Genomic DNA, 26,817 nt, shown 5'->3' on the forward strand with positions numbered 1-26,817 from the left:
TGCAATACTGAAGGTTTCAATTGCTCAGTCACTGAGGCCAAACATCAACAAACTGACAGAACTGAAGCGTTGCCAGGTGTCTGGCAAACACTAAAAACTCTCTGGCAGGCGAAGAATTGTATAATGTTGAATGAGAGTTTTATTATTTCTAAGAAATTCAAAATAAAAAAAATATATAAACGTTTTCTTTTCTGAACACCATCTTCAGTGACATTATTGGCCCATTGGGAGGATTTGAGGACTGGCATTGGCCCTAAGGTAAACTGAGTTTGAGACCCCTGGCTTATGGGGACAAGATACCGCCCTCCAGAGCGATAGCCTTATAGAACTCTAGGGTACAACTATTTTTATATGCTGATCTTTTCCAGTTTGGATACAGGCTACAGATTTGTTTAATCAGAAACTGAGTCCAGTCAACTATTAACCCAAAGACTGGAATGCTGCTAGCTGTAAGGATCCTCAGAGTTGCTTACTAGCAAGACTCTGAAGTGTTTGGAGAAGAACAGAGATGCTGCCATTCTTCTCAAGCTCTGAAGAATCCAGGTGACAAACTACATATGACCACACTACAGAAAGGGGGAAATCATCTCTAAGAAAGTCAGAGGGGAATGTGTGTACTAAAGTACAGAACTGTAGGTGTTATGTTGAAACTTTGCATTTAAATATATGTAACAGAAACAAAGATTGGCATCACTCATGTAGTCTGAGTTGCTAGCATTGAATTAAGTCTTTTTCAGTCATGTAATTTACCTGATAGCAAAAACAGATCAAACAAGATATGCCAAATTTCACATCTGCCCACAAGTCACAAACTGAGGTCTACGCAACTGTTCAACTACCGATAATAAAGAACAAAAACTAATTTTTGCTATAGCACATAAGCAGAATGACCTCACCTCACATAAGAGTGGGGGCCATTGTTTGAATTGTAGGAAAAGGTGTGTGGCCACTTTAAAGGCTAGATAGCCAGAGAGTGACTCGCTGCAGCAGCTTCAGACTAGGTCAGCATGGGGACACTGCCCTATCCCTCCTCCCAGTCACTGGAAGAGAGGGGAAACTATTTAGGTCCATGCCAGTGCAGGAAAAGCCCATGTGGGTAGTTTAATACTAGGCTTTGTCATAACCCACTGAGGGCATTATGCTAATCGCTCCTTACACAGGAGGCTGTGAAGGAATTTTTTCCCTCACCACAGACGGGCCAAGGTGAGGTGGGGGCTTTTTCCATCTTCCCCACAGCGAGTTGGGGGCATAGTTTGGGAAGACATGCTGAAGAACTGGCACATGGCAGTGCAGGTATGGGAGAACCAAAACGACCTTTGGATGCTCAACACAAGGGGTCACCTAGTTGTTAGTGGATGTTAAAACACAGCCTTTTGACAGTAAAAAAAAATTAAAACCTGGAAATCTTGTGTGTTTCGAATGACTGACTTTTGCTGCCAAGCTGTGTGTTATAGAAACAAATAGGTATTTAGAAGAATTTATGGGTTAGGGAAGGAAGAAAGCAAGAGTGGCACTAGAAAAGAGACTTCTAGATATCCAGTTGGCTGCTCCCCATATAGGGGTTGAGATCGTTGAGAAAGTACATTTTACGCCCATTTTTGACTTTAAACTTCAGAAGGTGGTGCAAGGATTGAACTCCTGCCAAGTATTCTGAAAACACTTCCATTTATGCTATGTGACACACAGTTTTCTCAATTAAATGCACGTATTTTTGGCTGCTGAAATTTTCTATAGATCTAGCATTTATGCATTTCATATATTTGGAAGACAGAGCTGGGGCTTATTCTGTTTTCTTTTAAGTGATTAATAACATTTCTAACCTTCTGGTGAACACTGTTCTGCTCCATTTCAAAACAGAGAGGACAAAGCACATGCTCTCATCTAGCACTACATTCTATCTTTTTTATAAAGCTAATGCACATGCTTAATTAAAAGAAAGTAAGATAATATTCTTTGTTACTTTTTCACATACAAGTAGTCCAAGCACAGGAAAACTGACTTGAGCAAAATGTAGTAATGTGATATATTTCTATAACTTTTTACAGAAAAAATAAGCTACTAAAGGTAAAGTTACACAAGTTAGAAAGTTTTCATTGTGTTATAGTGATTCCTATCTAATTCTCATGGGGTCACACTATGGTGCCAAGTTACTCAGCCTCCAATTTACACACTTTGAAATTTAAAAATCAAAAACTGTCTATAAAGTATAGGTCAGTTATGAATTCCATTTACAATGTCCACATTTTATCTCAAACCTTTGCATTTTGCTGCAGAACATACTTAAAGTTGACATATATACACAAGCACTGTTTTTGTAGCCATGTTGGTCCCAGGATATTAGAGACAAGTTGGGTGAGAAAATATCTGTTATTGGGCCAACCTGAGTTGGTGACAGAGATAAGCTTTTGAGCTTACACAGAGCTCGTCATGATCTGAAGAGTGCCAAGCATACTCGAAAGCTTGTCTCCGTCAACACCACAAGTTGGTCCAATAAAAGATACCTCACCCAACTTGTCTCTCTAACACACAACTGGTGTAAAAGTAAACTGTACTTTGTTCAGATATTCTGAATATCTTGACTTAATAGTACCTACTGGCAGAATTAACAGACTGGAATTTTTATAAGAATACCTATAGTTTATAAAGCCACTATCAAATCTAGCAGAAAGGCGTTTTCATCAGTGCATTTTGTATGCGATAGATACACAAGTCATTAACTTTAAGTGCATGTGTATTACAGATGTGGTCTCCTCATCTCAAAAAAGATATACTGGCATTAGAAAAGGGAAACTAAAATGATTAGTGGTTTGGAACAGGTCCCATATGAGGAGAGATTAAAGAGACTAGGACGTTTCAGCTAGGAAAAGAGGAGACTAAGGGGGGATATGATAGAGGTATATAAAATCATGAGTGGTGTGGAGAAAGAGAATAAGGAAAAGTTATTTACTTGTTTCCATAATATAAGAACTAGGGGCCACCAAATGAAATTAATGGACAGCAGGTTTAAAACAAATAAAAGGAAGTTCTTCACACAGCGCACAGTCAACCTGTGGAACTCCTTGCCTGAGGAGGTTGTGAAGGCTAGGACTATTACAGGGTTTAAAAGAGAACTGGATACATTCATGGAGGTTAAGTCCATTAATGGCTATTAGCCAGGATGGGTAAGGAATGGTGTCCCTAGCCTCTGTTTGTCAGAGGGTGGAGATGGATGGCAGGAGAGAGATCACTTGATCATTACCTGTTAAGTTCACTCCTTCTTGGGCACTTGGCATTGGCCACTGTCTGTAGACAGGATACTGGTCTGGATGGACCTTTGGTCTGACCCAATATGGCCATTCTTACGTTCATACTCCCCACCCCATTATCCAAGTCATTAATGAAAATATTGACTAGCTCCAGACCCAGGACAGACCCCTGTGTGATCCCACTAGACAGCTTACCAGTTTGACAGCAAATCATTGATATTTATTGAATACTGTGTTTCAGCCAGTTGTGCACAAATCTTATAGTAATTTCATCTAAATCACATTTCCCTACTTTGCTGATGAGACGGTCATGCGGGATTGTCAAAAGCCTTATTGTTAAAAGCTAAAAATCAAGATGTGATATATCTATTGCTACCCTCTACCCACTAGGCTGGTAACTTTATCATAAAAGGAAATTAAGGTTGGTTTGGCATGATTTATTCTTGAGAAATCCATGTTGGCTACTACTTATAACCCTATTATCCTGTGGGTGTTTACAAACTGATTGCTTAATAATTTGTTTCAGCATCTTTCCAGGTATTGAAGTTTGACTGACTGGTCTATAATTCCCTGGGTCCTCTTTGTTCCACTTTTTAAAGGCATGTACTATATTTGCCCTTCTCCAGTCTTCTGGGACCTCACCCATCCTCCATGAATTCTCAAAGATAACTGCTAACAGTTCCGAGATTGCTTCCAATAGTTCCTTAAGCACCTTATGTACTTCAGTACATGTTTATTGATTATTTGCAACTTTGAGTGGAAAATCATGGCAACTAGGATGAAGAATTCCTTCTAAGGATGGCTAGTAATGGCATAATGCCTGAGGAAAGAGGGTTTGAAGATAAGCAACCTTCCTGTGAACAAAGCAACTGCCCTCTCTATCCAGGAGGTAGAATTGGACCTGCAGGGATTCCCAAACACTTTTACAGAGCTCAGTGGCACTAAGACTTGACCTGGCAGGCTGTAGAATAGGACTACTCATATGGGTTTTGGGGAAGTAGATTGGTCATGATCTGGAAATTTTGAAAGGCTCTGAAAGTGATCTTACATTAGGAAACCGTTGAAGATGACCTGGGGTGACCCTTTCCTGTACTGTTCTAGATTCACTATCAGGTAGTGCTGCCCTCAGAAATTATCCTCCAAGTTATCTTACTTTAGTGCACTGTTGAATAAAGTTGCAGCCACTTATCCAAAAATTTCAGATGTTTGTTTTCAATGGCCCCTTACCACCAGCCAAGAGAATTTTCTACCTGTTTAAACTGGAACTGCTAGAGGAGAAAGTCAGAATTTGTTCTCTCTCCAACCACTACATAGTCTCACTGAATTACTTTTGAAAACTGAATTATATCTATGTGGTAACAGTTGCAGCATGGCAGGTAGTTGACTGCATGAATGAATTTATGTGAAAGTGGCACCTAATTCAATAGACCTGGTCTATGTGTGATCTGGACTCTGCTCACTTCAAAAGCTAAGTTTATTTTACTTCCATCTGCACTGTAGAGTCAATATATCTAAGAGAAGATGCGCAGATTCCAAACAGGGTCACATCATTCAAATTGGTCATGTTCTGCTTACAGAATTTTTCTTGATCTGTGAATGAAAGAGGACTCAGCTTGACTTTCAGATCCCAAGTTGAGCTTGCAGAGCTGGCAGTTAGGAAAAAATGCATCAGGGAGACTAGAAGAAATATGAAACCCCAAAACTTCATTTACTACAATGCTTAGGAAAATGGACTGACACCACCTTTTATTCACATGTGCAGCACTTCAATATTGATTCTGAAAGCCATGTACTTTCAGCCAACCTTGATGACATTTCTCCAGATTAACAGGCACCTAAACAAATACCATAAAACCCTTCTCCCATTTTAATTATACACACTGTATCAAGATTAAAACTGGAAGAGATTTAAAACCTTTAAAAATATTATTTGTTTGGTAACGTTATTTTGAAAGGATGATGATTTTCTGCCTTGGCTAAAACCCAGTTAAAACAGAACATATTGTGCTAGAAAAGTGTGTATTAATTATTTCACATGCAGTTTACCCTCAAATTTCTTACTAGAAAGTCTTTCAGGTTTCAAACCCTGAACCACTCAGCATTTATGGTGTTGTTGGTCTCATCATAGAATCATAGACTTTAAGGTCAGAAGGGACCATTAGGATCGTCTAGTCTGACCTTCTGCACAATGCAGGCCATGGAATCTCACCCACCCACTCCTGTAACAAACCCCTAACTTATGTCTGAGCTACTGAAGTCCTCAAATCGTGGTTTAAAGACTTCAAGGTGCAGAGAATCCTCCAGCAAGTGACCCGTGCCCCACATTGCAGAGGAAGGTGAAAACTCCCCAGGGCCTCTGCCAATCTGCCCTGAATGAAAATTTCTTCCTGACCCCAAATATGGTGATCAGCTAAACCCTGAGCATGTGGGCAAGACTCACCAGCCAGAGACCCAGGAAAGAATTCTCTGTAGTAACTCAGATCCTACCCCATCTAACATACCACCACAGGCCATTAGGCATATCTACTGCTAATAGTTGAAGATCAATTAATTGCCAAAATTAGACTATCCCATCATATCATCCCTTCCATAAACTTATCAAGCTTAGTCCTGAAGCCAGATATGTCTTTTGCCCACACTGCTTCCCTTGGAAGGCTGTTCCAGAACTTCATTCCTCTGATGGTTAGAAACTTTAGTCTAATTTCAAGTCTAAAACTTCCTGATGGCCAGTTTATATCCATTTGTTCTTGTGTCCACATTGGAGCTTAAATAATTCTTCTCCCTCCGTGATATTTATCCCTCCGATATATTTATAGAGAGCAATCATATTGCCTTTCAGCCTTCTTTTGGTATACTGTAGGTCAAGTCAACACTACCACATTCAATCCTGATTAAATAATTTCTAAATCAGAACAAACAAAACTATTATTCTACAGTAACTGTGCTTCTTTAAGATACTGTAATCAGTGTGGATCCCACATAGATGTTCATGTGCTTGCACAGGACCAAATCTATTTATAGCAGCTGCATGCATCCAAGCTGCATGTACTCTGTGTACCAATATCAGGGCATAACAGGTGGGGTGGCCACAATCCTCTTAGTTTCCTCACAGTTCAAAGCCCATGTAGCTGAGGACTTTGAGAAGTGGGAATGGAGGTGGGTTATGAGACCCCCATTGACTACAACATCTCAGAGAAGCACAGTTATTGTGAGGTAAAGTAACCATTTTTTTTTTTCAAGTATGCGTCAGTGTGGATCTCACTGTAGATCACTGGCAAGAAGTACCCTTCCCGGATGGTGGGTATGAAGTCTCAGTTGTATTAGTAAAACTGACTGGAGTACCACTCTTCCAAACTAGCATCTGCCATTACAGCCATATCAAATGCATAATGCTTAACAAAGGTCAATAGTTTGGCTCCACATGGCTGCCTTACTGACCTCAAAGATCAGCTCACTCTGTAGGAGGCAGAAAGTGTTGAAGTATGCCCTGGTGGAGTATGTCTTGACGTTCAGAGGAAGAGGTTTCCCAGCCAACTGATTTCAGATGAAAATACAATGTATGAACCATTCTGAGCTTCTCTATGAAGAGATGGTTTACCCTTTTGATGTGCCAGACATGGCCATGAGGAGGTGGGGAGAGAATCTCAAAGGCTTGGTTCTGTTGAGCTAATAAAGCAGGGCCTTAGACATATCCAGTATATGAAGTTTCTTCCCCGCCCCCCCAACTCTGTGAGGAATGTGGCTTCAATAAGATGACTGGTAAGGTAATAAACCAGTTCAAAGGGAATTCGGAGAGCTAGGGTGTGGTTTCGTCACTTTCTTGTACCTCTGGAATGATGCGTATGGCAGTTCAGCCACAAGGGCCTGCATTTCACGGACTCTTCATGCTGATACAATGGCTATGACTCAGACAGTTGAATTTGGGGTGGTATAATGAGCATCCTGATAAGGGTTCAAAGCTCTAAGAGGACAACACTGAGATCCCACGTGAGACTTAGGTCTCTAATCAGAAGGCAGACATGAAGGCCCCTGAGGAATTTTGATAACACAGGATGTGAAAAAAACAGAATACGACAGTATCAAGAAACTGCATGCTGCCAGTTGGACTTTAAGAATACAAAGGCTAGACCTGCTTTCTTCAGCAGCAGTATGTTGTCCAGAATCTTTATCATCAGGGTCTCCACTGTGTTCACTTTGTTTCAGGCTGCCTATTTGGAAAAATCATTTCCACTTCCATGGGTAACTCTCTGGTGGAAGCTTTCCAACTTCATAAAAAAATCATCTGAATCGGTCAGTCTTGCTCATCCAGCCTGTCATGTAAAATGGCTGAGGGCCTGGATGTAATTTTGGCCCTGATTTTGCAACAGTATGTCTAGACAGGTGGGAAGGTGTAGGAGAAACTGACTGCACATCTGCAGGAGAACAGAAAACCAAAACTGCCTCAGCCAATAGGAGACACCATCTCACATCACTGCAGATGACAGACTTCTCATAGCTCACCACGAGTCCTAAAACAGGAAAAAAACAGGGAGAAGACAGGATATCTAGGGGCGCTTCAGTCTTCTCCCAGGACTTGCCTCTGATCTGCCAGTCTTGATATGGGTAGGTGTGGATTCAGTTTCACTAGATGTGTCGCTAGTTGGTGAAAACTCAGTGCTGTGGAGGGTCTCAAGGGCAGAACCTTATTTTGATAGCAGTCCCACAGTGAAGCTTTAGTGTTTCCTGTGGGCCAGGTGGATGATGAGGAGCTACGAATGAGTTGTGGGTTTGGAAAGATGGACACAAGTATTACCGACCTGAACCTGAGACAGAATATGTATCTTTGTGCCATCTCTTCAGAGATTTCCCGCTGCTCCCCCATCTCTTCTGAACTGTTGGATAGCATTAGTTCAATGTAAAATTTTCAGTGGTTATGAAATATTATTACATTATCATAGCCTTTCTGCATATTGTCCTGCTTGAGGGGTTCTCATGTAAAACTCAATGAATTTTGCATCTCGGTGTTTGCCACCTGCACACTGACTGACACAGGCACAGACTTGCTGATGTGAATTTGCATGTTAAGTCAACTGTCAAATTCCACTTCAGGACCAATTTAACAAGTTCGTAAAAGCATTTTCAGAGATTGTTCTTTTGATCATTAAGGGATAACGAAAGAAAATCCCATCCTCACAATCTATCAGTATCCTGGAGATGATGCTGCAGATGGAAGCTAGCTTGTGTACATTTACTGAAGCCGGAAATTACACCATCAGATCCAGTGCAGACATACCCTTAGTGGGTTAAAATGACCCATTACGTCTTATCTTGTAAAAATGTAATGCCTATTTCCAATCCTAAACTTACCTAACAAATCAAATCCAACGAACTTTATAATTTAACAACTAACCTTTAACATCTCAAAATCTCCTTCTTCTCCTTTGGATCCCTATTGCAAAGACAGATGTCCAGTCTTTGTTAATCTCTACATGGACTATCACACCACCTTGCTCTGTGGCCTACCTGGATCCCACCACTACACTGTACTCAAAACACTGCTGCTAAAATCATTTAACATTAGGTGTAGCTAGAACAGCAAGCACTACCCTCCTCCCAGTGTCCTTCATTCCTTGGAGTTTTCTTATATGAGAAATGACTCAATCCTGTCAGCTCAACTTCAATGTCCTGTTCAGCTCTAATCCCACCTACATGTATGGTCTCTTTGCCCACCACACAACACTAAGACCATTACTCAATCAGCTCCTCTCACCATTATGATGTGTGACCTTCTCCCAAGCTGTTCACTGCACCTGAAATGACCACTTTGACCCCAAATACAATCCAGCCTTCTTCAAGGCCCACTTGATTAGCATGCATGCTATCTTCTGCAATAAATATAGTTTAAGCATCGGAAACTGTGATGCAAACCAAGATATAAATCAAATATCTGGAGCTGGTCAACATTTCTCATTTGAAACTTTTGACAAATGGTTTTTGTCAATAAAAAAATGCCCATGGGACATATCCAATTAATGACATTTTTGGGGTTTACATCAAAAAACTGAAAACTCAAGAAAAAAATGTTAGGTTTGGGAAATTAGTCAGTTTTTTGATGAAAAACAGAAGACATTGAGAAATTTTTCAATGAAAACTTGTTTTCAAATGTCTTAATTGGAAATGTTTTGTTCCTAACCATCCGAAAAAAAATCAATTAAGCCAATAAATAAAATGGAATACTAGGCAAGTAAAAAAAGTAGCACTCTTACAGCCTTATACCTGGGATGGCTAAAGTTTTTAGAACTACTGCTTGTCTAACATCACTCCCTATATGTCATGTCTAACACTGTAAACCCTTTAATGACAGGGACCAGTTATTTGACCACTAACCATGCCTGTTTATAGTGCAGAATATTTCTAAGGGACTACGTAGACAGACCCTAGCTTTGCACTTCTGATTACGGGTTAATTAAAAATCACAAAGAACTTTAATGAAAGTAAAACAGACTTTAGGCACTAGACAAAAGAATGCTGCCTAATTAAAGTGAGGTTTCAGAGGAGCAGCCATGTAGTCTGTATCTGCAAAAAAAAAAGGAGTACTTGTGGCACCTTAGAGACTAACAAATTTATTTGAGCATAAGCTTTCGTGAGCTTATGCTCAAATAAATTTGTTAGTTTCTAAGGTGCCACAAATACTCCTTTTTTAATTAAAGTGATTTACACCAGTAGTTCAACCTATTTACCATTGTGGATCACATATGCAGCTTTCCATGTGTTATGTGGGCAGCAGCCACACAATATATATACTACCTGAGGATGTCACATGGGCCGCAGCTGTGTGCTGATTGGGCCGCAAGCAGCTGGTGGGCCACAGATTGAGAACCACTGATTTACGCCCTCCTCAGGGTCACTAACTTGATAGTTTGAATTAGCTACCCTATTGAGGTGCATCTTAACTTAGGTTTACTATATGGTAGCAGTGAATTGCAAAATGTAAATTAATGTATTTTGATTTCCAAAGCAAGCATATGTATATACAGTCAATTTTTTAAATTCATTCAAGAATAAGCCACTTATTTAGCCACTTTATTTTCTGAAAATATGTTTGGACTTTTTTTTTTTTTTAAACTTTTGTAAGTAAACAGTGCTCTCATTCTCCTTCCCATAGTGAGCAGTAATTTCCCTACTGGACCTTGTGTGTGTCTAGAGGTCAGTGTTTTAAAGAAGGTCATTGACTACTTATCAGTATGAAATTGGCGATGAGGATTAAGTAAGGTTACAAGGTTTAAACATTAATATAAAGTATTCTGTCCAATAGCATTAGGAGTCTGCTTTCTATTTTCTGGGTCAGAATCAATACCTACTCGGAGAAAAATGCATTCAACAACTCAACTGTTTGAAGATTTCTGAACGCTAATACTTCCCCTCATCTCTTTCACTAGACCCCATGGGTTTACTCCACAGCTGAGTTGGCAAGTTCCCTGAATGATTGTCAAAAGGGAAAACAACCCATGATATTAGGCTACGACTGTCGCATAGCATTTCAGAACAGTGTTAAAAATTTCGTAACACAATAAAGTATTCTGTTTGTAATATATCAACCAACTACCTTAATACAGTTATACTATTAGAGAAAGTTAGTTTTAATGCCTGAATTTGATTTAAAGTGAATGAAGTTTGGCATCTGAAGTATTTAGGCATATTTCTACCTATTCAGCTGTACACAACCTTTGTGTTCTTGCTTTAAGATAACTGATGTTTTCTTGAACAAACTACTGATGAGGAAAAGCCTTTACAAAACTTGGTTTTGGTAATAAGCCTATCAACTCTGGGACCAAGGAAAGTCAGCAATAGTGAGCAGCTTGGCAAAGCTCACTAAGTGTTCAGTACGATAAAGAAGAGCTAAGCAAACTTAAGATGCCCAAGCTAGAAAGTGGACTTTACACAAGCGCTCCAGTAGAGACTGAACATGGACAGAATCATGTTTTAAGCATGTGAATGTTCAAACATTGGCAGCCCAAATTAAGTAAAAACTAATTTTCATCTTTCCTAAAATGTTTTGGTCCTCTTCTACAATAAAGACAGAAGGGTACTCTGTACTGCTGATGCCTTTGGCAGATCATGAAACATCTAAGCAGATAGGTCACACCTTAAGGTAGTTGGAAACACAGACAGCTAGTGAAAACCTTCACAATTTTGCTCTACAGAGACTACCATTTGGTAGGCTTAGTGAGGAAGGGGAGAGAAAGAAGAGAAGAAAAGAAACTGGAAGCCAGGGAACTGGGTTTGTTTAGTCTGGAAAAGAAGACAGAGGGGACAGGATAGCAGTTTTCAAGTATGTAAAAGGTTGTTACAAGGAGGAGGAAGAAAAATTGTTCTTCTTAACCTCTGAGGATAGGACAAGCAGCAATGGGGTTAAATTGCAGCAAGGGAGGTTTAGGTTGGACATTAGGAAAAACTTCCTGTCACGGTGGTTAAGCACTGGAATAAATTGTCTAGGGAGGTTGTGGAATCTCCATCAATGGAGATTTTTAAAAGCAGGTTAGACAAAGACCTGTCAGGAATGGTCTAGATACTTAGTCCTGCCATGAGTGCAGTGGACTGGACTAGATGACCTCTCAAGGTCCCTTCCAGTTCTATGATTCATGATATGCAGGCAGCAGTGTGGATAGGGAAAACATGGAGTTTCAGTTTGTTTTACTACAAGAACTACTCAACTAGTTGCAGTGAAGCCTATAAACCCAAAACGTGCACTGGAGCTACAACAGCCTGGTGGTCCTCTGCATAATACTTCTCGACTTCACAGTGCTTTGCACCTTGGCACCTACCCATTCTGCTGGCTTCTTTTATGATGCTCAGGAAGCAAACTGTGCAGGAGAACAAATGGGTTCTGAATCCTTGTCTACCTCAACTGACTCTAATAGTTCAACAAAATTCCCATACCTGTTTGTATTGCTGTTATGTCAATGATACTCATACACAAAGAGAAATGGTTGATACAAAGTGACAGTGGCTTATTAAGAGAAACATAGTGGCAAATGAAATTCCTACTATTTGCCAGCTAGAAGGAAATTATGAACTGAGGAATTTTAGAAGAGACAGTAGCAATCCTTTCAATGTCTGTTTATAGTGCGAACAGGCAAACCTTACAATGAGGTGATTCCAAAAACACTTACCTATTTGTACTTGTTCTGGCTGGCTAAGTGACACAAATGCTGATGTATCATCAATCCAAGATACCTGAATATTACCTAAAAATGCAGAACAAACAAGAATCATCATAACAGTTATGACATTTCACGCAGTCTAACGGGTTCACTCCGTGCACTGATGTGCCATGGGATGGGTAAAGTCACATGCTTTATAGTAACTAGAGTTTGAGATGATTATGTCCACTTGGATCTTATTGTAGTGTGTACCCCTAACATACATGAGCCCAGAATCTTAACCACAAGTGGGCATGAAGAACTGAGCACCCTCAACCTCCACTCATTTCCTTCAGTAATATAGGCAGGCAGAAGACTTAGTTACAAGTGGGGAAGGAGGGTGGGTCATAGTAACCACATGGACAAAGGCATCTCTAAGCCACTCCACTTACTGAAAATTAGGTAACCTTTGCAAGCATTTGTCCACCTGCATACCACTGTCAGTGACTGACAAGCAGTTAACTCAAGGAGCTGGGTGATAAGACTCCTATCTAAAAAACGACTAAGACAGACCTGCCTAATCTGATCTAGAAGCTGCTACAATGGAGTAATGACTGGTAAATATATAAGCAAAACTCCAAGTAACTGCTCTACTTCTCAGAAATAGAGATTCCCCTAAAATGAGCCATAGGAGTACCTGCACTAGCTTGAAAAGGGAGGATTACTTTGCTCAATATGTAAGAAACAAATACAATCTGAAACCTACTTTGAGTGTCTAGGTGGCAACAAATCATTCCTTGGATTTATTAGCAAAAGCTACCACAAGCCTGCAAGAGTTTCAGAATGACTGTTTTAAATAATGTTATTACAGCCTTGTCCTCTTATTTATGTGTATAAAACTTATTCTCTGTGGGAGAGTCAGGAGGCTTGGGAAAAATACTGGCAGATGTATAAACTAATTTAAAAGCCGAATTACAACTCTGTGCTTATGGAATACAGCATATATGCATTACCATCACCATTAAAAAGAGCAGCAGTACAACATTAAAATCCCAGGTTGGAAAGTTTCTAACCGGTAGAACTATGAGTCAATCCTGTTGGAAATGTGGATAGAGTGGTGTGGAGGAAAACTGAATGACCCTCAATCTGTGGATGATGCACAGAAACAGCTGCCAAATGCACTCGAACAGAGCTGATTGAGAGTCCTGAGTATTCTAGAGACAATAAAAGACTCCAAGGGATGAGAGTGCCTCTGAATGGACTACAATGAAAAAATCTTTCATTCAGCTTTATAGGTTACGCTTGTAAAGGCCTTTCTGCTCTGCATCAAAAACTCAAATGGTCATCAAATAGAATTGAACCAGCTAATCTCCATGTCATCAGTTGTAGAGACACGAGATCTAGATGGAACACTAGATTATGATTCTTTGGAATGATGTCCAGAAGATTTTGAAGTGGAAGAAGTGGGTGAATTGATGGGTGTATTGGGTCAGAAAAAAACTGATGTGCCCAGGCTGGTTTTTGCATTATCTGGGCTGTCCCAGCACACATTCCTGAGCACTCTGGGAATTAGTGGAATGGGGATACCATAGTAGCTTCTTTTCCCAATGAATCAGAAATGCCTCTGTTAGGGGACCTCACCCTCCGCCCAGTTGTAGAATACTTTATCTAAAACTAAGTCCATTAGTCCCCATCGGTGGTGACTGAGCCTTTCCTGCTGTGAGGATCTGCATGTTTTGAACCCCTGTGAAATAAAGAGCTATTGAGTTGATTTAATGAAGAATACACCATTCTCACAAAATAAACTGCTTCATGATAAGGGGGAATATCGTGCACCCCTCTGTTTATATAATGCATCGCCATCATATTGTCTCTCTTGGGATCTTGATAGTGCTGTCCCAAAGGAAGGGTAAGAAAGCCTTGCAGACTAGACAAACAGCTCTGAGTAGAAATACACTTGTGTAACTGACTTTGTCCAAGGCAATAGACCTGAACCTGAAGGTTGTTTAAGGTCTCTTCTACCCTGGAAAACGTTTGCTGGCATAGATATGCCAGCAAACCCTCCAACTGTAGACACAGTTTATACTGGCATAAGAGTTCTTCTGCCAGCCTAACTCAATTTACTACTACAAATCAAATTCCAAAGTAGGTGTTCAGACATGTGACTAGAAACAGCAAAATGTAGCATGCTCTCAGACAAAGTTTGTCTCAATTAAATCTCAATCACAAATTAACAATCTTTTCAGATCAATACTGATAGAAACTGATTCCACGTGTAAATTAGTTTAATAATTTTAGCTTTCTAACCTATTCAGATAGGTTACAGAATGCTTTTTGAAGCTCAGATAATAAAGTGCTGCTTGTTTTTGCTATGATTAATCATCCTGAACTTTTTATTCTTTAGTTTGCAAGTTAAGTACTGTACCTCTGAGTGGCCAGGTGTTCAGGACGTAAATTACAATAATCTGAAGACCACAAGAAACAATTGATTCAATATGGTTTCTGACAGCCACAAACTGAGTAACTGTTTCTAGTTCAGGACTTTAATAACAGAAAGCTCAATCGTCCTGTAAACGAAGTTTATCACTTAAGTGCAAGTTCTCTGAAGTTATGTTTATACATCATTGCATTTCAAGAGGTTCAAGCGTCTCCATTATTCTAATAGTCCAGAATGTTTTAGGAATGTGGATCCCTGCCCTCCTGTGGGGAAGAGATTCAGTACAGTGGGGAGAATTAGCCTTTCAGGTGGCATAACAGTTCTTTGAGTATAAGGATTCAGAGTCAGGCAAAAGAGTTGAGATGAGAGTGCACAATATGCATCTGGTAATGATCTGTTAACCTCACACTAGCCAGAAGAAACCTTTTCGTGGCCGCTTTAACCCTGCTCCAAACATATCTTAAAACAGTTTACTATACTGATTATGTCAGGCAGTATCATTTTTTTCAATTTATTTTAAATTTTGATTAATTCATATTAACTTATTTCATTGGCATCCAGATGGATGGTTATGTCACATCCTTCAAGTCTTCTTGCATTTGCCATTCTACAGTTCTACCCTTCATTACTGGATTCTGACCCAATTTGTACTCATTTTCCTTGATACTTGCTCATTTCACCATCTTTAATCCATCAATACGAGGGATGTTAAGAGATTCATAGATATTAAGGTCAGAAGGGACCATTATGATCATCCAATCCAGTTAAATACTAAAAACCAGATACTAGGTTAAATATTATTTTGGGGGCACGAACATAAAAATCTGCAATCCAAAGTGAGTGAACCTCAAAAGGAATTCTTATGCAATTCCTCATGCTGATCAGAGAGTCTAGGCAAAAGAAGTTTGCTCATATTTGAGCTGACCTTTGATTAAGAGTATGTTAACTGAAGAGAAATAGGCTATAGAAGCAGGATAGACTAGTAAGCTAGGTCATCCAGCAAATGCGGTAAGCACTCTTAATAAATTTTGTAAATACTGTATATTTCACGAGTATGGTGAAAGGATAATAGGTGTCTGAAAAATAGACACAGCTGTGCTGCAAGTACAGTATTTAACAAAAACATAGCTGGATGCCAACTTACATACTGTAACACCAAGCCAAATATAAGACATTCACTAGAGTACAGAACACTAACTAGCAGGAGAAAGTTGAGCCAGGAAGAGTTCTCAGTTTTGAGACATCTAATACAAGCCAACTTTACAATCTGAGAAGTGACATTTTAGCCTAGCCTACAAGGTCATGAGTTGTCAAACAGATTTTTGCCCCCATTAAAAAAAGTTTACACCTTCACTTTTAAGTATTATTAGAACTTATTTTATCCAAACGGCAGTAGATGAGACTTAAATTTGCCATTTCTGAGGAAAAGCTGCCGGTGTTAATATTTGGTCTCAATATTTTAGTTTTTATATTTATTTTCCTTAAATTAAAATTATGTGACAACCTAAAATACAGGAATTATCTTCTTGGACAGCACATTGCACTATAATGCCTAAGTGAATTATACATTATTCAAACAATATGTATGAGAGGATATGCTAAGACTTGCCCTGTTTTCATGTTAAAGATTGGCTGAGTACCATATAGGTCACCCTGAAGCTGCAAACAACTTCTGGACATCTGCTCCAGGACAGTGGAAACAGTTTTAAGACTTTATCTTGTGGGCAGGGGGTTAGGGCAGGTACTTGTACAGCATTTGCCAGTTAAGTAACTGAGAATGGTTAATAGAAACTATACAATTAACCTTTCTGGCTGGAGGACAGAATGCAAAGATAGCAAGAACAGCTGGAGGGGATGGTCAAGAAATCTGTCTTCAGCTGGGAATGGAAAGGCCAGAAATGCTCAGAGCACAAACAGAATGGAAAACTTTCACGTGACCTGTATAACCTTTCCTCGAATTTCTTTAATACACGCTGAATTCCTCCAGAGTATATGGGAGGTATTTAGTACATATTACTATATTAGAAGGGTTTAAAAAAAAAAAGCTGGGCAGTTCACCTTAAAGTACCTTTTTTATTTTTAAAACATAAAAATGTATAAAGTTAGATTAAATATTAGTTTTATGACAGACATTAACACACTTTCATCATAATTAGTAAAGCTTGAACACAAATGCTCAAGCAACAGTGGTGTTACAACCAAGCAGTGTGGAATATGAAGTATAGATGTGCAGGAGCGCATAAGGTTTCTCAACATATGTTTCAAATGTTGGTTTAAAGTGACTTTAAGAAGTCAAATTACCACCTATGTAACACCTGAATTATTAAAACTGAATTTTAGAAAATCCAATGTTATTTGTGCATTTCACATTTTGATCACCAAGCTTAGACAATGAAAACAGATTATCATCCATTTTTCCTCCCCCACTAAATGATTCTCTTGCACTAGCAAAATGCTATGTTTAGTCTGATTAAGTCCAACTCACTCATTCTGGTGAATTTAAAAAAAAAAACAGTTTGGTAACAGTTTGACAATACTTTGAGTCTAAGTTACCTATAATTAGCAAGGACTGAACAAAGGCTATGAATTCAGCATGAAACCTTGGTTAAGTACGATTACATCTGTCATCAAATGATTCTTGAATATTTAATACCATTTCAAGAGTTTAAAGAGATAAAAATAATGTTTTATGGATTTCACAGTCCTGTGCTGAGATTTCTTTAGGCTCTGACCAGCACTCATTATGAAAGGGTAAGAAAATTTGTTAAAAAAAATGCAGTATGAAACATTTTAAAATAATAAAAACAGGAGTGGTAAATAATGAAGACGACTGGTCACTGATACAGAGCAATCTAGATCACTTGGTAAACTAGGCAGAAGCAAATAATGCATGTTTTAATATGGCTAACTGGAAACATGTATACTTCCAGGAACAAAGAAGAGGAGGTTACTCATCTGTGCAGTAATTGACATTCCTCAAGATGAGTGTCCCTATAGGTGCTCCACTCCAGGTGTTGGTGCGCCCCTGCACCTTTGCTTAGAGATTTTTACAGCAGTACTTGCACAGGCCACACACATGCAGTGCCTGCCTCACTTGCCGACTGTGTCTCAACAGCACAGGCATGGCCCGGGCTCCTCAGTTCCTTCGCTACAATGGAGACCCTTCCAAACTCCGAAGCAGAGGCGAGGAGGGGGGGGTAGCGGAGCACAGGGACACTCATCTCAAAGAACGTCAATTACTGCATAGGTGAGTAACTTCCTCTTTTTCGAGAGATGTCCCTGTGCGTGCTCCACTCCAGGTTACTGAAAAGCAGTATCTCCTAAGGAGGTAGGGACATAGGGTCTGGTAAGAAAGCTGTAGACAGCACAGCTCGGCCCATTCGAATGTTGGGCAGGGGTTCCTGAATAAGAGCATAATCTTTAGCAAAGGTATGCTCCAAATCCCTGGTGGCAGCTTTGCAAATATCTGAGAGGGGAATGTTATATAAGAATGCCACAGACGTTGATACAGATCTTGTGGAGTGTGCCCTAACAGAAGCTGGAGAATTCATCTTCTTTAGTTGGTAGCATAGGCGGATGCAGTCTGCTATCCAACTGGATATTCTCTGGGTAGAGATGGATTTGTCTCTGGATTGTTCTGTGATTGAAATGAAAAGTTTAAGGGAAGCCCTAAAGGGCTTAGTTCTATCCAAATAAAAGGACAATGCTCTGTGCACGTCGAGTGGGAGCACTGCTGCTTCGAAAGCATTCGCATGCCGTTTAGGAAAGATGGTTGGTAGATGGATAGGTTCACTGAGGTGGAAGGAGGAATGCACCTTCCAGAGAAATTTGGGATGCGTTCGAAGCATAACTTTGTCCTTAAAAAAATATAGTGTATTGTGGATCAGCCATAAAACACTCCAAGTTCTCCTACACATCTGGCAGATGTAATGGCAACTAAAATGCAGTTTTCATGGACAGATGTAGGAGGGAGCATGTTGCAAGCAGCTCAAATGGATGGCGCATCAAGCACGTGAGTACCAAGTGCAGGTCCCAAGGTTGAGTGGGTCGTCTAATGTCCGGGAATGGGGTCTGGAGGCCCTTGAGGAACCACTTTGTGATGGGGTGGGCAAAGATAGTAGTGTCTCCAATCTTATTGTGAAACGCCATAATTGCTGCTAGATGCACCTTTATGGAGCTTAAGGAGAGCTTAAGGATTAGGAACATGCCTCACAGCGATAGACTCAAGAAGCTCAATCCAGTTAGCTTAACAAAAAGACAAGGTTAAGGGATGACTTGAAATACGTACATGGGGAACAGAAATTTTATAATGGGCTCTTCAGTCTAGCAGAGAGGCATAACACTATTTAATCTCTGGAAACAGAAGCTAGACAAATTCAGACTGTATACAAGCTTTAAATTTCACAGTGAGAGGAATTCACCACTGGAACAATTTACCAAGGTCATGGTGGATTCTCCATCACTGAATTATTAAATCAAGACTGGCTGTTGTTCTAAAAGATAACCTCTAGGAATTTTGGATGTCAGACTAGATAATTACAATGGTTCCTTCTGGCCTTAAAATCTATTCATCTTTTTTTCAAACTAGAAAATCTAAATCTGCTTCCTCTACTATTTTAAGCTTTGCAGAGACTGGCTGCTCCTTAAAGAGTTTCAAGTGTTTCCATCAGAAACCTTGTATTGGAGCTCTTCAAAACAATAGATTTTATTTTAAAAAAATCAGAGCCTTGGGGTTTTTTTTCAAAAATAATCGACTGTTTAGTTGTTAGTAGTGGGATGAGATTTATTACTTCTATGACTACTATTGCCTTTCTTTGGGGGCTTTTGGCAAGTCACAACCTCACTGTCCCTCAGTTCCTACCATCTGTAAAGCAGAAGTACATCACCCTAGGATGCTGAAATGCTTAGATGACAGGATCTAAACTGAAATACTTTGCATTAAGGTAGTCTAAGTATCAAGTGCTCTACTGTGTCAGTGGGATTTTACGTTACAGTTTTATAGCACCAACTACACCTATGAACAATACTATTCTATTTAAATTGAAAGTTTATTGCATTGTTCATAGATATGAAAGTATGACCCCTACTGGCTATGACCTATGGCTGCAATACATGCCATCAGTAAGGCCTGGTCTAACATAAGTCTTACTTCAACCTAACCCTGTCAGCATCTACACTACAATGTTGTTTCTGCCGACATAAGTTGCCCATTCCACCTCTGCGAAAGGCGTAGCACTTAGGTTGAAGCAATGTAAGCGGCGGGGCTCCGGCTGTCAGCCCTCCACAATGTCCTATGCTAACAGTTAAATCGGTGCAAGTGCTCCTGCTGAGGATGTGCACCACCAACAGAAGGAGCTAGTGTGGACATGCTAAACCAATTTCATTACTGCAGTGACTGTATTAAGTCGACTTAATTTTGTAGTGTAGACTTGTCCTAGATGTTAAAGGGAGATATGTGAATTAGGGAGAATAATTCTATATCAGGTTTTGGTGGTTTCTAAGCTGATGCTTTTTCTAGTGAGAATAAAGTTTGCAAACAAAATCCTATGCTTGAGCCTCTAAGAAACTAGAAAGTAAAGTCCTGGTAAGCTATATACTGTTCAGCAACCTGGAGTACCAGCTTCTAGAAATTTTTACAGCTTTTACAGTATTCCAATTCAGGCAGTCAGGAACGCAAAGGCCCAGCCAGTGGTATGCTGGCAGTGCCTTATGGTACAACTCAGGTGAAATAAAGGGAACACAGCCAGCCTCCTGGTTTGTGTTCTATATATATATATACACCCCCTAAGACCCAGAACTTAGAGAAACAGAGGTGAACTTCTCAACTCCACATAAAAAGCAGTGTATAATTTCACCACTACAAACCTTGGGGTAGCATGAAATCTTTTTGGTATAGGATCACATTCCTACCCTCTAACGAACATTGCCATTGCATGAGCAAGACCAAGGACCACCCAAACTTACACAGCATGAACTACCTCTTAACCATATCTTCTGGACCACCTATCCTCCCCACTGTTGAGTCAACATCCTTGTAGCTATTATAACAATTGCTTATCTGGGGCAAACAGCATATTTTTAGCTGTGTTTAAATGCAATTTAAGGAGTCAGCACCATGTAAACACTCGGCTATCCGTGGATGAGATGAGAGAAAGGAAAGCTTTAGTAGAACCAAAGGTCAAGGGGAATACATAGCTATAAGCTTAAGTCTGCCAACAAACACCATTCCTGGACCCTGATTTTAACTAATGCATAGTGCTTTAAGAAGCGTCAATATGATATAATAAATTAACACTGATCTAATATGTTGTAGGTGTTTCACAGCAAATACCCAGTCTAGCAGCCTTGACTTTCAATTTCCTTTTAATCAATTTATATAATGCTGAGTCTCAAGTTGGTCAGCTACTCATTTACAACTTATGGTATAGTTGCAGTAAGTTTAATGGCTATGCTGCTTCAATAGATAGAATTCATAAAGCCTGCTTTTAAAGAAAACTCTTGATTAGGAGATCAAGAAGTGTGCAGTTTATCCTTTACCAAAGTATTTTGATTTGGACTCTATCACAAAAAACGCAAACATTTCCTAGTTAAAAATGTTTCAAAACTATTACAAGGACTGATGCCAAAGAGCAAGAGTCATCAGAAACATTTTTCAGGAAGGATATTTTTCAAGCATTTCATTCTTAAAAAAGCAATATCAAGGCAAAAAAAAAAACTGGATTATACAAGTATTTCAGGAAGACAAGACGGATCATCCACGATCTAACTTTGTATGATATATGTAACAATTTTATATACTTCCAATAGAGTGCTATAAGCAAATAAGTGTATCTGAACACTCATGCAAAAGGAAATAATTTTGCTGAAAAGAAATCAAGCATGTTTTGTAGGCAAAGAAATTAATATTTAACGAACAGAAATTATATTTGAAGAAATGTAGCAGTAAAAAGTGTTTAAAATTTGTTCATAAGACCAAGAATTTTATTTTTAAGCTTCACCTTATTTTTAGCACTTTATACATGACTAGAGCACAACCCACATTAACCATAGACTGGATATTACTTCCAGAAATTGCAATAGCAACAGCATGCTTGTTATGCTCCATGAACACAAAACTTCTAACACAGCTCTACTGCAAACACCAGGTACAAAGAGACCTGTCACTGTGCGCTAGGCTCTAAGCACACAGGACACATACCACCACCAGAACAGTTTAGTAACATAGATCCCTGAAACTGTAGGAGGGGAACTGCAAAGAAATTCTTGAAACAGTGACACTAAGAATTAAAAATTAGCAGTTTAGGTGCAGTTGATCATGACTTGACTGCATTTGTTATTTGTGAAAAGGATGAAGTTCAGCAAAATATAGTTGGTGCTTTCAACAGGCCAATTTCATAAATCTGAAAACAACTGAGTCAAATCAAATGGGAGAATACATTTCAAAATGAAAAATGTGAATAACTGGAAACTATTTAAGAACATTTTATTAGATGCCCAAAAAGCCACGATCAAGAAAAAAGCACCTGGCTTAGAGGGGAACTGAAAGCAGCTATAAAAGGAGAAGCTGATCGCAATGGATATAAAGCTAGCAATTGTAGAAAATTTATATTGAAAGCAAAAGGACACAGAAATCTACATCCAGCAGAGTTAAAGGACAATAAGGAGTTATTAAAGTATGTTAGGAACAAAATGAATCCTAACAATGGCATTCATCCATTACTAGATGGAAATGGGAGAGAAGACTGAAGTATTAAAAAACTATTTCTGTGTTGTATTTGGAAAAAAGCCAGATGTTTTCATATGTGATGAGGCTGTATTTTCCATTCCAATAGTAACTTAGGTGGTTATTAAATGAAAGTGTCTCACTTTAGTAGCTGTTAAGTCAGCAGGTTTGGATACCTTGCATCCAAGAGTTTTAGAAGCTGGCCAAGGAGCTCTCTGGAGCATTAATGCTAGTTTTCAGTAAGTCTTCAAACACTGTGGAAGTTTCACAGGACTGAAAGTAAATGTCGTGACAATATTTTTAAAAAGGTTAATGGGATGACCCAGGCAATAATAGGTCTATCAGCATGACACAGACCTTTGCCAAACTAACAGAAAGGATAATAAAGAACTAATAGTTAATAATAGAATTTAAAAAAGGAGGCTAATATAATTAATACCAATCATCACAGGTTTATGGAAAATAGATTGTGTAACTTGATATGTTTTTGATTAGATTAGAAGTTTGATTGATAAGGGTAATAGTATTGATCCAACATAGACTTCTGTAAGGCATTTAACTTGATACTGCATGATATTTTGGTTAAAAACTAGAATGACTCAAAATAAACATCAGCACAAACTAAACTGATTAAAAACTGGCTATCAGGTCTCAAATTTTTAAACGGGGAATCTTCATTAATTGGGTGGGTTTCCAACAGTGTCCTGAAAGGCCTGGTTCTTGGCCTTATGTTATTTTATATTTTTTCCCCAGTGATCTAGAATTAAAAGCCATGCCTCCTAAAATTGTCAGATGACAAAGACGGGGGAGTGATAAATAACAGAGGACAGGTCACTCACACTGAGCAATCTGGATCACTTGGTCAACTGGGCATAAGCAAACAATGTGCATTTCAATACAGCCAAATGTAAGGTCATATATCTAGGAATAAAGAATGTAAGCCATCCTTAAAGGATGAGGGACTATCTTGGGAACCAGCGACTTTGAAATGGACTCGAGAGTCATGGCAGATAGTCAGCTAAAAATGAGTTCCCACTGCAACGCTGTGGCCAAAAGGGCTAATGTGATCCACTGATGCACAAACAAGGGAATACTGAGTAGGAATCAATTATTATTGCTGCATTTGGCACTGGTGCTAGCACTGCTGGAATACTGTGTCCAAATATGGTGTCTACAATTCAAGAAAGATGTTGAGAAATGGGTAAGGGTTCAGAGAAGAGCCACAATAATGATTAACAGATTGGAAAAACATGTTTTATCAAGAAAACTCAAGGGGCTCAATCTGTTTAGCTTATCAAAGAGAAGGTTAAAGAGTAACTTGATCACAGTCTCTAAATACCTACATAAGGAACAGAAATTTGACAACGAAAGGATCTTCCATCTAGCAGACAAGGCATAACAAGATCCAGTGGCTGCAGGTTGACAATGGGCAAGTTTATATTGGAAATAAGGTACTTTCTTTTTTTTTTTTTCTTTTAAATCAGTTGGGGGCAATTAGCTACTGGAATTTTACAAGGGTTGTGCAGGATTCTCCATCTCTGGAAACTTAGATCAAGATAGGATGTTTTTCTAAAACCTATGTTCTAATGCAGAGGTGGGCAAACTACAGCCTATGGGCCACATCTGGCCCACGGGACCCTCCTGCCCAGACCCTGAGCCCCCGGCCCTTCCCCTGCTCTTCCCCCTCTCCCACAGCCTCAGCTCACTGCGCCGTCGGCGCAATGCTCTGGGCAGCAGGGCTGCAAGATCTTGCTGGGCAGCACAAGTGCAGAGCTGCGGCCTAACCCAGCGCTCTGTGCTGCACGGTGGGGTGGCTGGCTCCAGCTGGACGGCACAGCTGCCTGTCCTGCTGCTCTGGGTGGCATGGCTGTAGCTCTGCCAGCCACTGGTGCTCCAGGCAGCAGGGTAAGGGGGCAGGGAACAGGGTGCTGAATGGGGGCAGTGGGTTGAGGGGGAGGGGGGAGGGAAATCAGGAATGAGAGGAGAGCTTGGATGGGGTGGCAGGGGGCAGCCAGGGGCGACTGTCAGGGGGCAAGAAGCGGGGGGCGGGGGTTGGATGGGGGTGGGGGTTGGGCCATGCCTGGCTGTTTGCGGAGGCAGAGCCTCCCCTAACTGGCCCTCCATACAATTTTGGAAACCCGATGTGGCCCTCAGGCCAAAAAGTTTGCCCATCCCTGTTCTAATTCAAACAGGAGTTAATTTAGGGGAGTCTTATGGCCTGTGTTACACAGGTAGTCAGATTTGATTATCACAAATGTTCCTTCTGCTTTATAATCTAACTAACATGAAGCTCAAAATGAAGCTTTAGATAATGAAGGTTGTGCTATATAGACCTTACATAGTGAATAAACAGTTGGTATGAAGGTTGTTCCCATTCTCCCTAGTGTTCCCCGTATCCCAAAACATCCAGACTATCTGATGTAGGATATGCAGCTCTTTGTCTTTTCAAAACATATGCAGCCAGGAACCCACAGACAAAAACACCAGGACTGAAGTACGAGCTCCACTGCACAGAACCCTGCTGAGCAGTTGCTAATAGCCCTCTGATTAATGTCTACTAGCTTGACTGAATTTCTACCTCACCAGACTTGGCCACCCCTTACCATGACTTTTACCTTCACTCCTTTCCCATCTCACTACATCTTTCCCTCTTTGCTCAAAACAACTCTATTTTTACTCTTACCATTCTCACATCAGAATAGCTCTCCCTGCCTCCAGCAGAAATTTTGACTTCTGATTTGCAATTTCCTTTCATCCCAATCCTGCACTTCTGCTGACTTCAGCTTTAATGTTGAGGATTTCAACAACTCTACTCTCATTGCCTTATTCAATCCTTGGCTAGATCAATTTAGTTAATCATTGCCTTTGCCATTCTTAATCTTGTCTTCACCAGGCAATGCTCCTCCTCAAATATCACTCATTTACTGTATTCAGATTACTACTTTTTCCTTATTTAGTACTGTACACTTTCCCCATCTCAGTCTCATTCCTTCCATAACCTTCAATACACTGATAGCAAAGACTTCTTTGCTCCTCTTAGCCACCTCCTTCCCTCCTTAAGTGCACAGTACGTCCATATCCTCCTCCCCTTCACTGACACTATGATCACCATTATCCTCTCCTCCATCCTCCCCTTACTCCTTTTCCCTTCACTAATTCCCCAAACCCTGGGTCAACTTTCACATCTGTTTCTCCCCATCTCCACCAGTGCTGCAGAGTACATCTTACAAAACCTAAGGACCATGAGGGTGACATAGCTAGATGTCCAACACCCATACAACAAATATGCTATAGGCTAATCATGATTTAGCGTTGTCTACTCTAGCAGCTGAACAGTCTACAACCATGGTTAAAGGGTACAGACACATCTGTTCAAGACCACCATTATCCAAAGCAGGACAGTTTCCAAGGCCAGACAGGGACCCAGCTGTGTTACTTACCAAAGGCACTGAAAAGCTGGTAAAGATCACTAGTCTTCCACTCTTTGGGAAATGTAACATGAAGAACATGGTCTCGTTTTGGCTGCACTGCAAGATAAGAATGCATTTAATAATGCTGTCAGGTATTCATATAGGTTTGAATTGTTCAGTGAATCAGAAAAAACTAAAATGCATACTCTAACACAACTACTCATTATAGAAAACTGGTTCACGATTTTCAGAACTGCATGCAGTTAACTGACAGAAGTGAGTACAATTACTGTCATTATGCATGAAAATTACTACTTAAATCAATCTGGCCCATTTGTATATGCATTTGAAGCAACTGTGCATGAAACAGTAACTGCTCACAAATTACGTACGTGCCTTTTTTGCCCAGCATTGCTCATATGTAATTATGAAAATCCAGTCTCTTACATCTCTTTTGCACCAAGTTCAAGGAAACTAAACTTACCGTAAAACAGTTCTTAATTAGGTTTTCACACAGTACCAAATACATATTAGAATATAAAACAATCACATCATCTTCATGTGATTTAAGTTGAAATTGGGAAACAAATGACCTGTTTCTTTATACTACTGATAAACGGAGAGGTACACAAGTAGGATGGAAAAGTTAACTGTATGCCAGGAACCCTAGGCATGTAGTGAAAATTATTTGGTTTTCAGTAAAAGACAGAAAGGGAAAATGCAGAATTTGGCTGAACCCACAGCACAGCACTCCCCCCATAAACTTATTGAATTTGTGCATGATTGTAATGAAAGCAACTTTGTTTCATTCTTGGAATACTCACATTCTGTAATTTCCTCATCCCATTAAAAGAGAAAAGAATGGGATACCAATATTTTA

At 39.8% G+C, this 26,817-nt stretch overlaps 1 protein-coding gene across 6 annotated transcripts in view; it reads right to left on the minus strand.

The window, feature by feature from the left end:
• Nucleotides 1–26,817, minus strand: part of PARN (poly(A)-specific ribonuclease) — a 162,161-nt gene that overhangs the window by 86,413 nt on the left and 48,931 nt on the right. For all 6 annotated transcript variants that reach the window (XR_013347317.1, XM_077828294.1, XM_077828296.1 and 3 more), the window contains 2 exons: nt 25,968–26,054; nt 12,398–12,472 (listed from right to left, as the gene is read on the minus strand). Coding sequence is in view for 5 of the 6 variants with exons in the window: in XM_077828294.1 (XP_077684420.1) it covers nt 12,398–12,472; nt 25,968–26,054 (162 nt within the window). In the remaining variant the exon portion in view is untranslated. The remainder of the gene's footprint in view (nt 1–12,397; nt 12,473–25,967; nt 26,055–26,817) is intronic.

Source organism: Eretmochelys imbricata, chromosome 10, assembly GCF_965152235.1.
Source record: "Eretmochelys imbricata isolate rEreImb1 chromosome 10, rEreImb1.hap1, whole genome shotgun sequence".
Lineage (NCBI taxonomy): Eukaryota > Metazoa > Chordata > Testudines > Cheloniidae > Eretmochelys > Eretmochelys imbricata.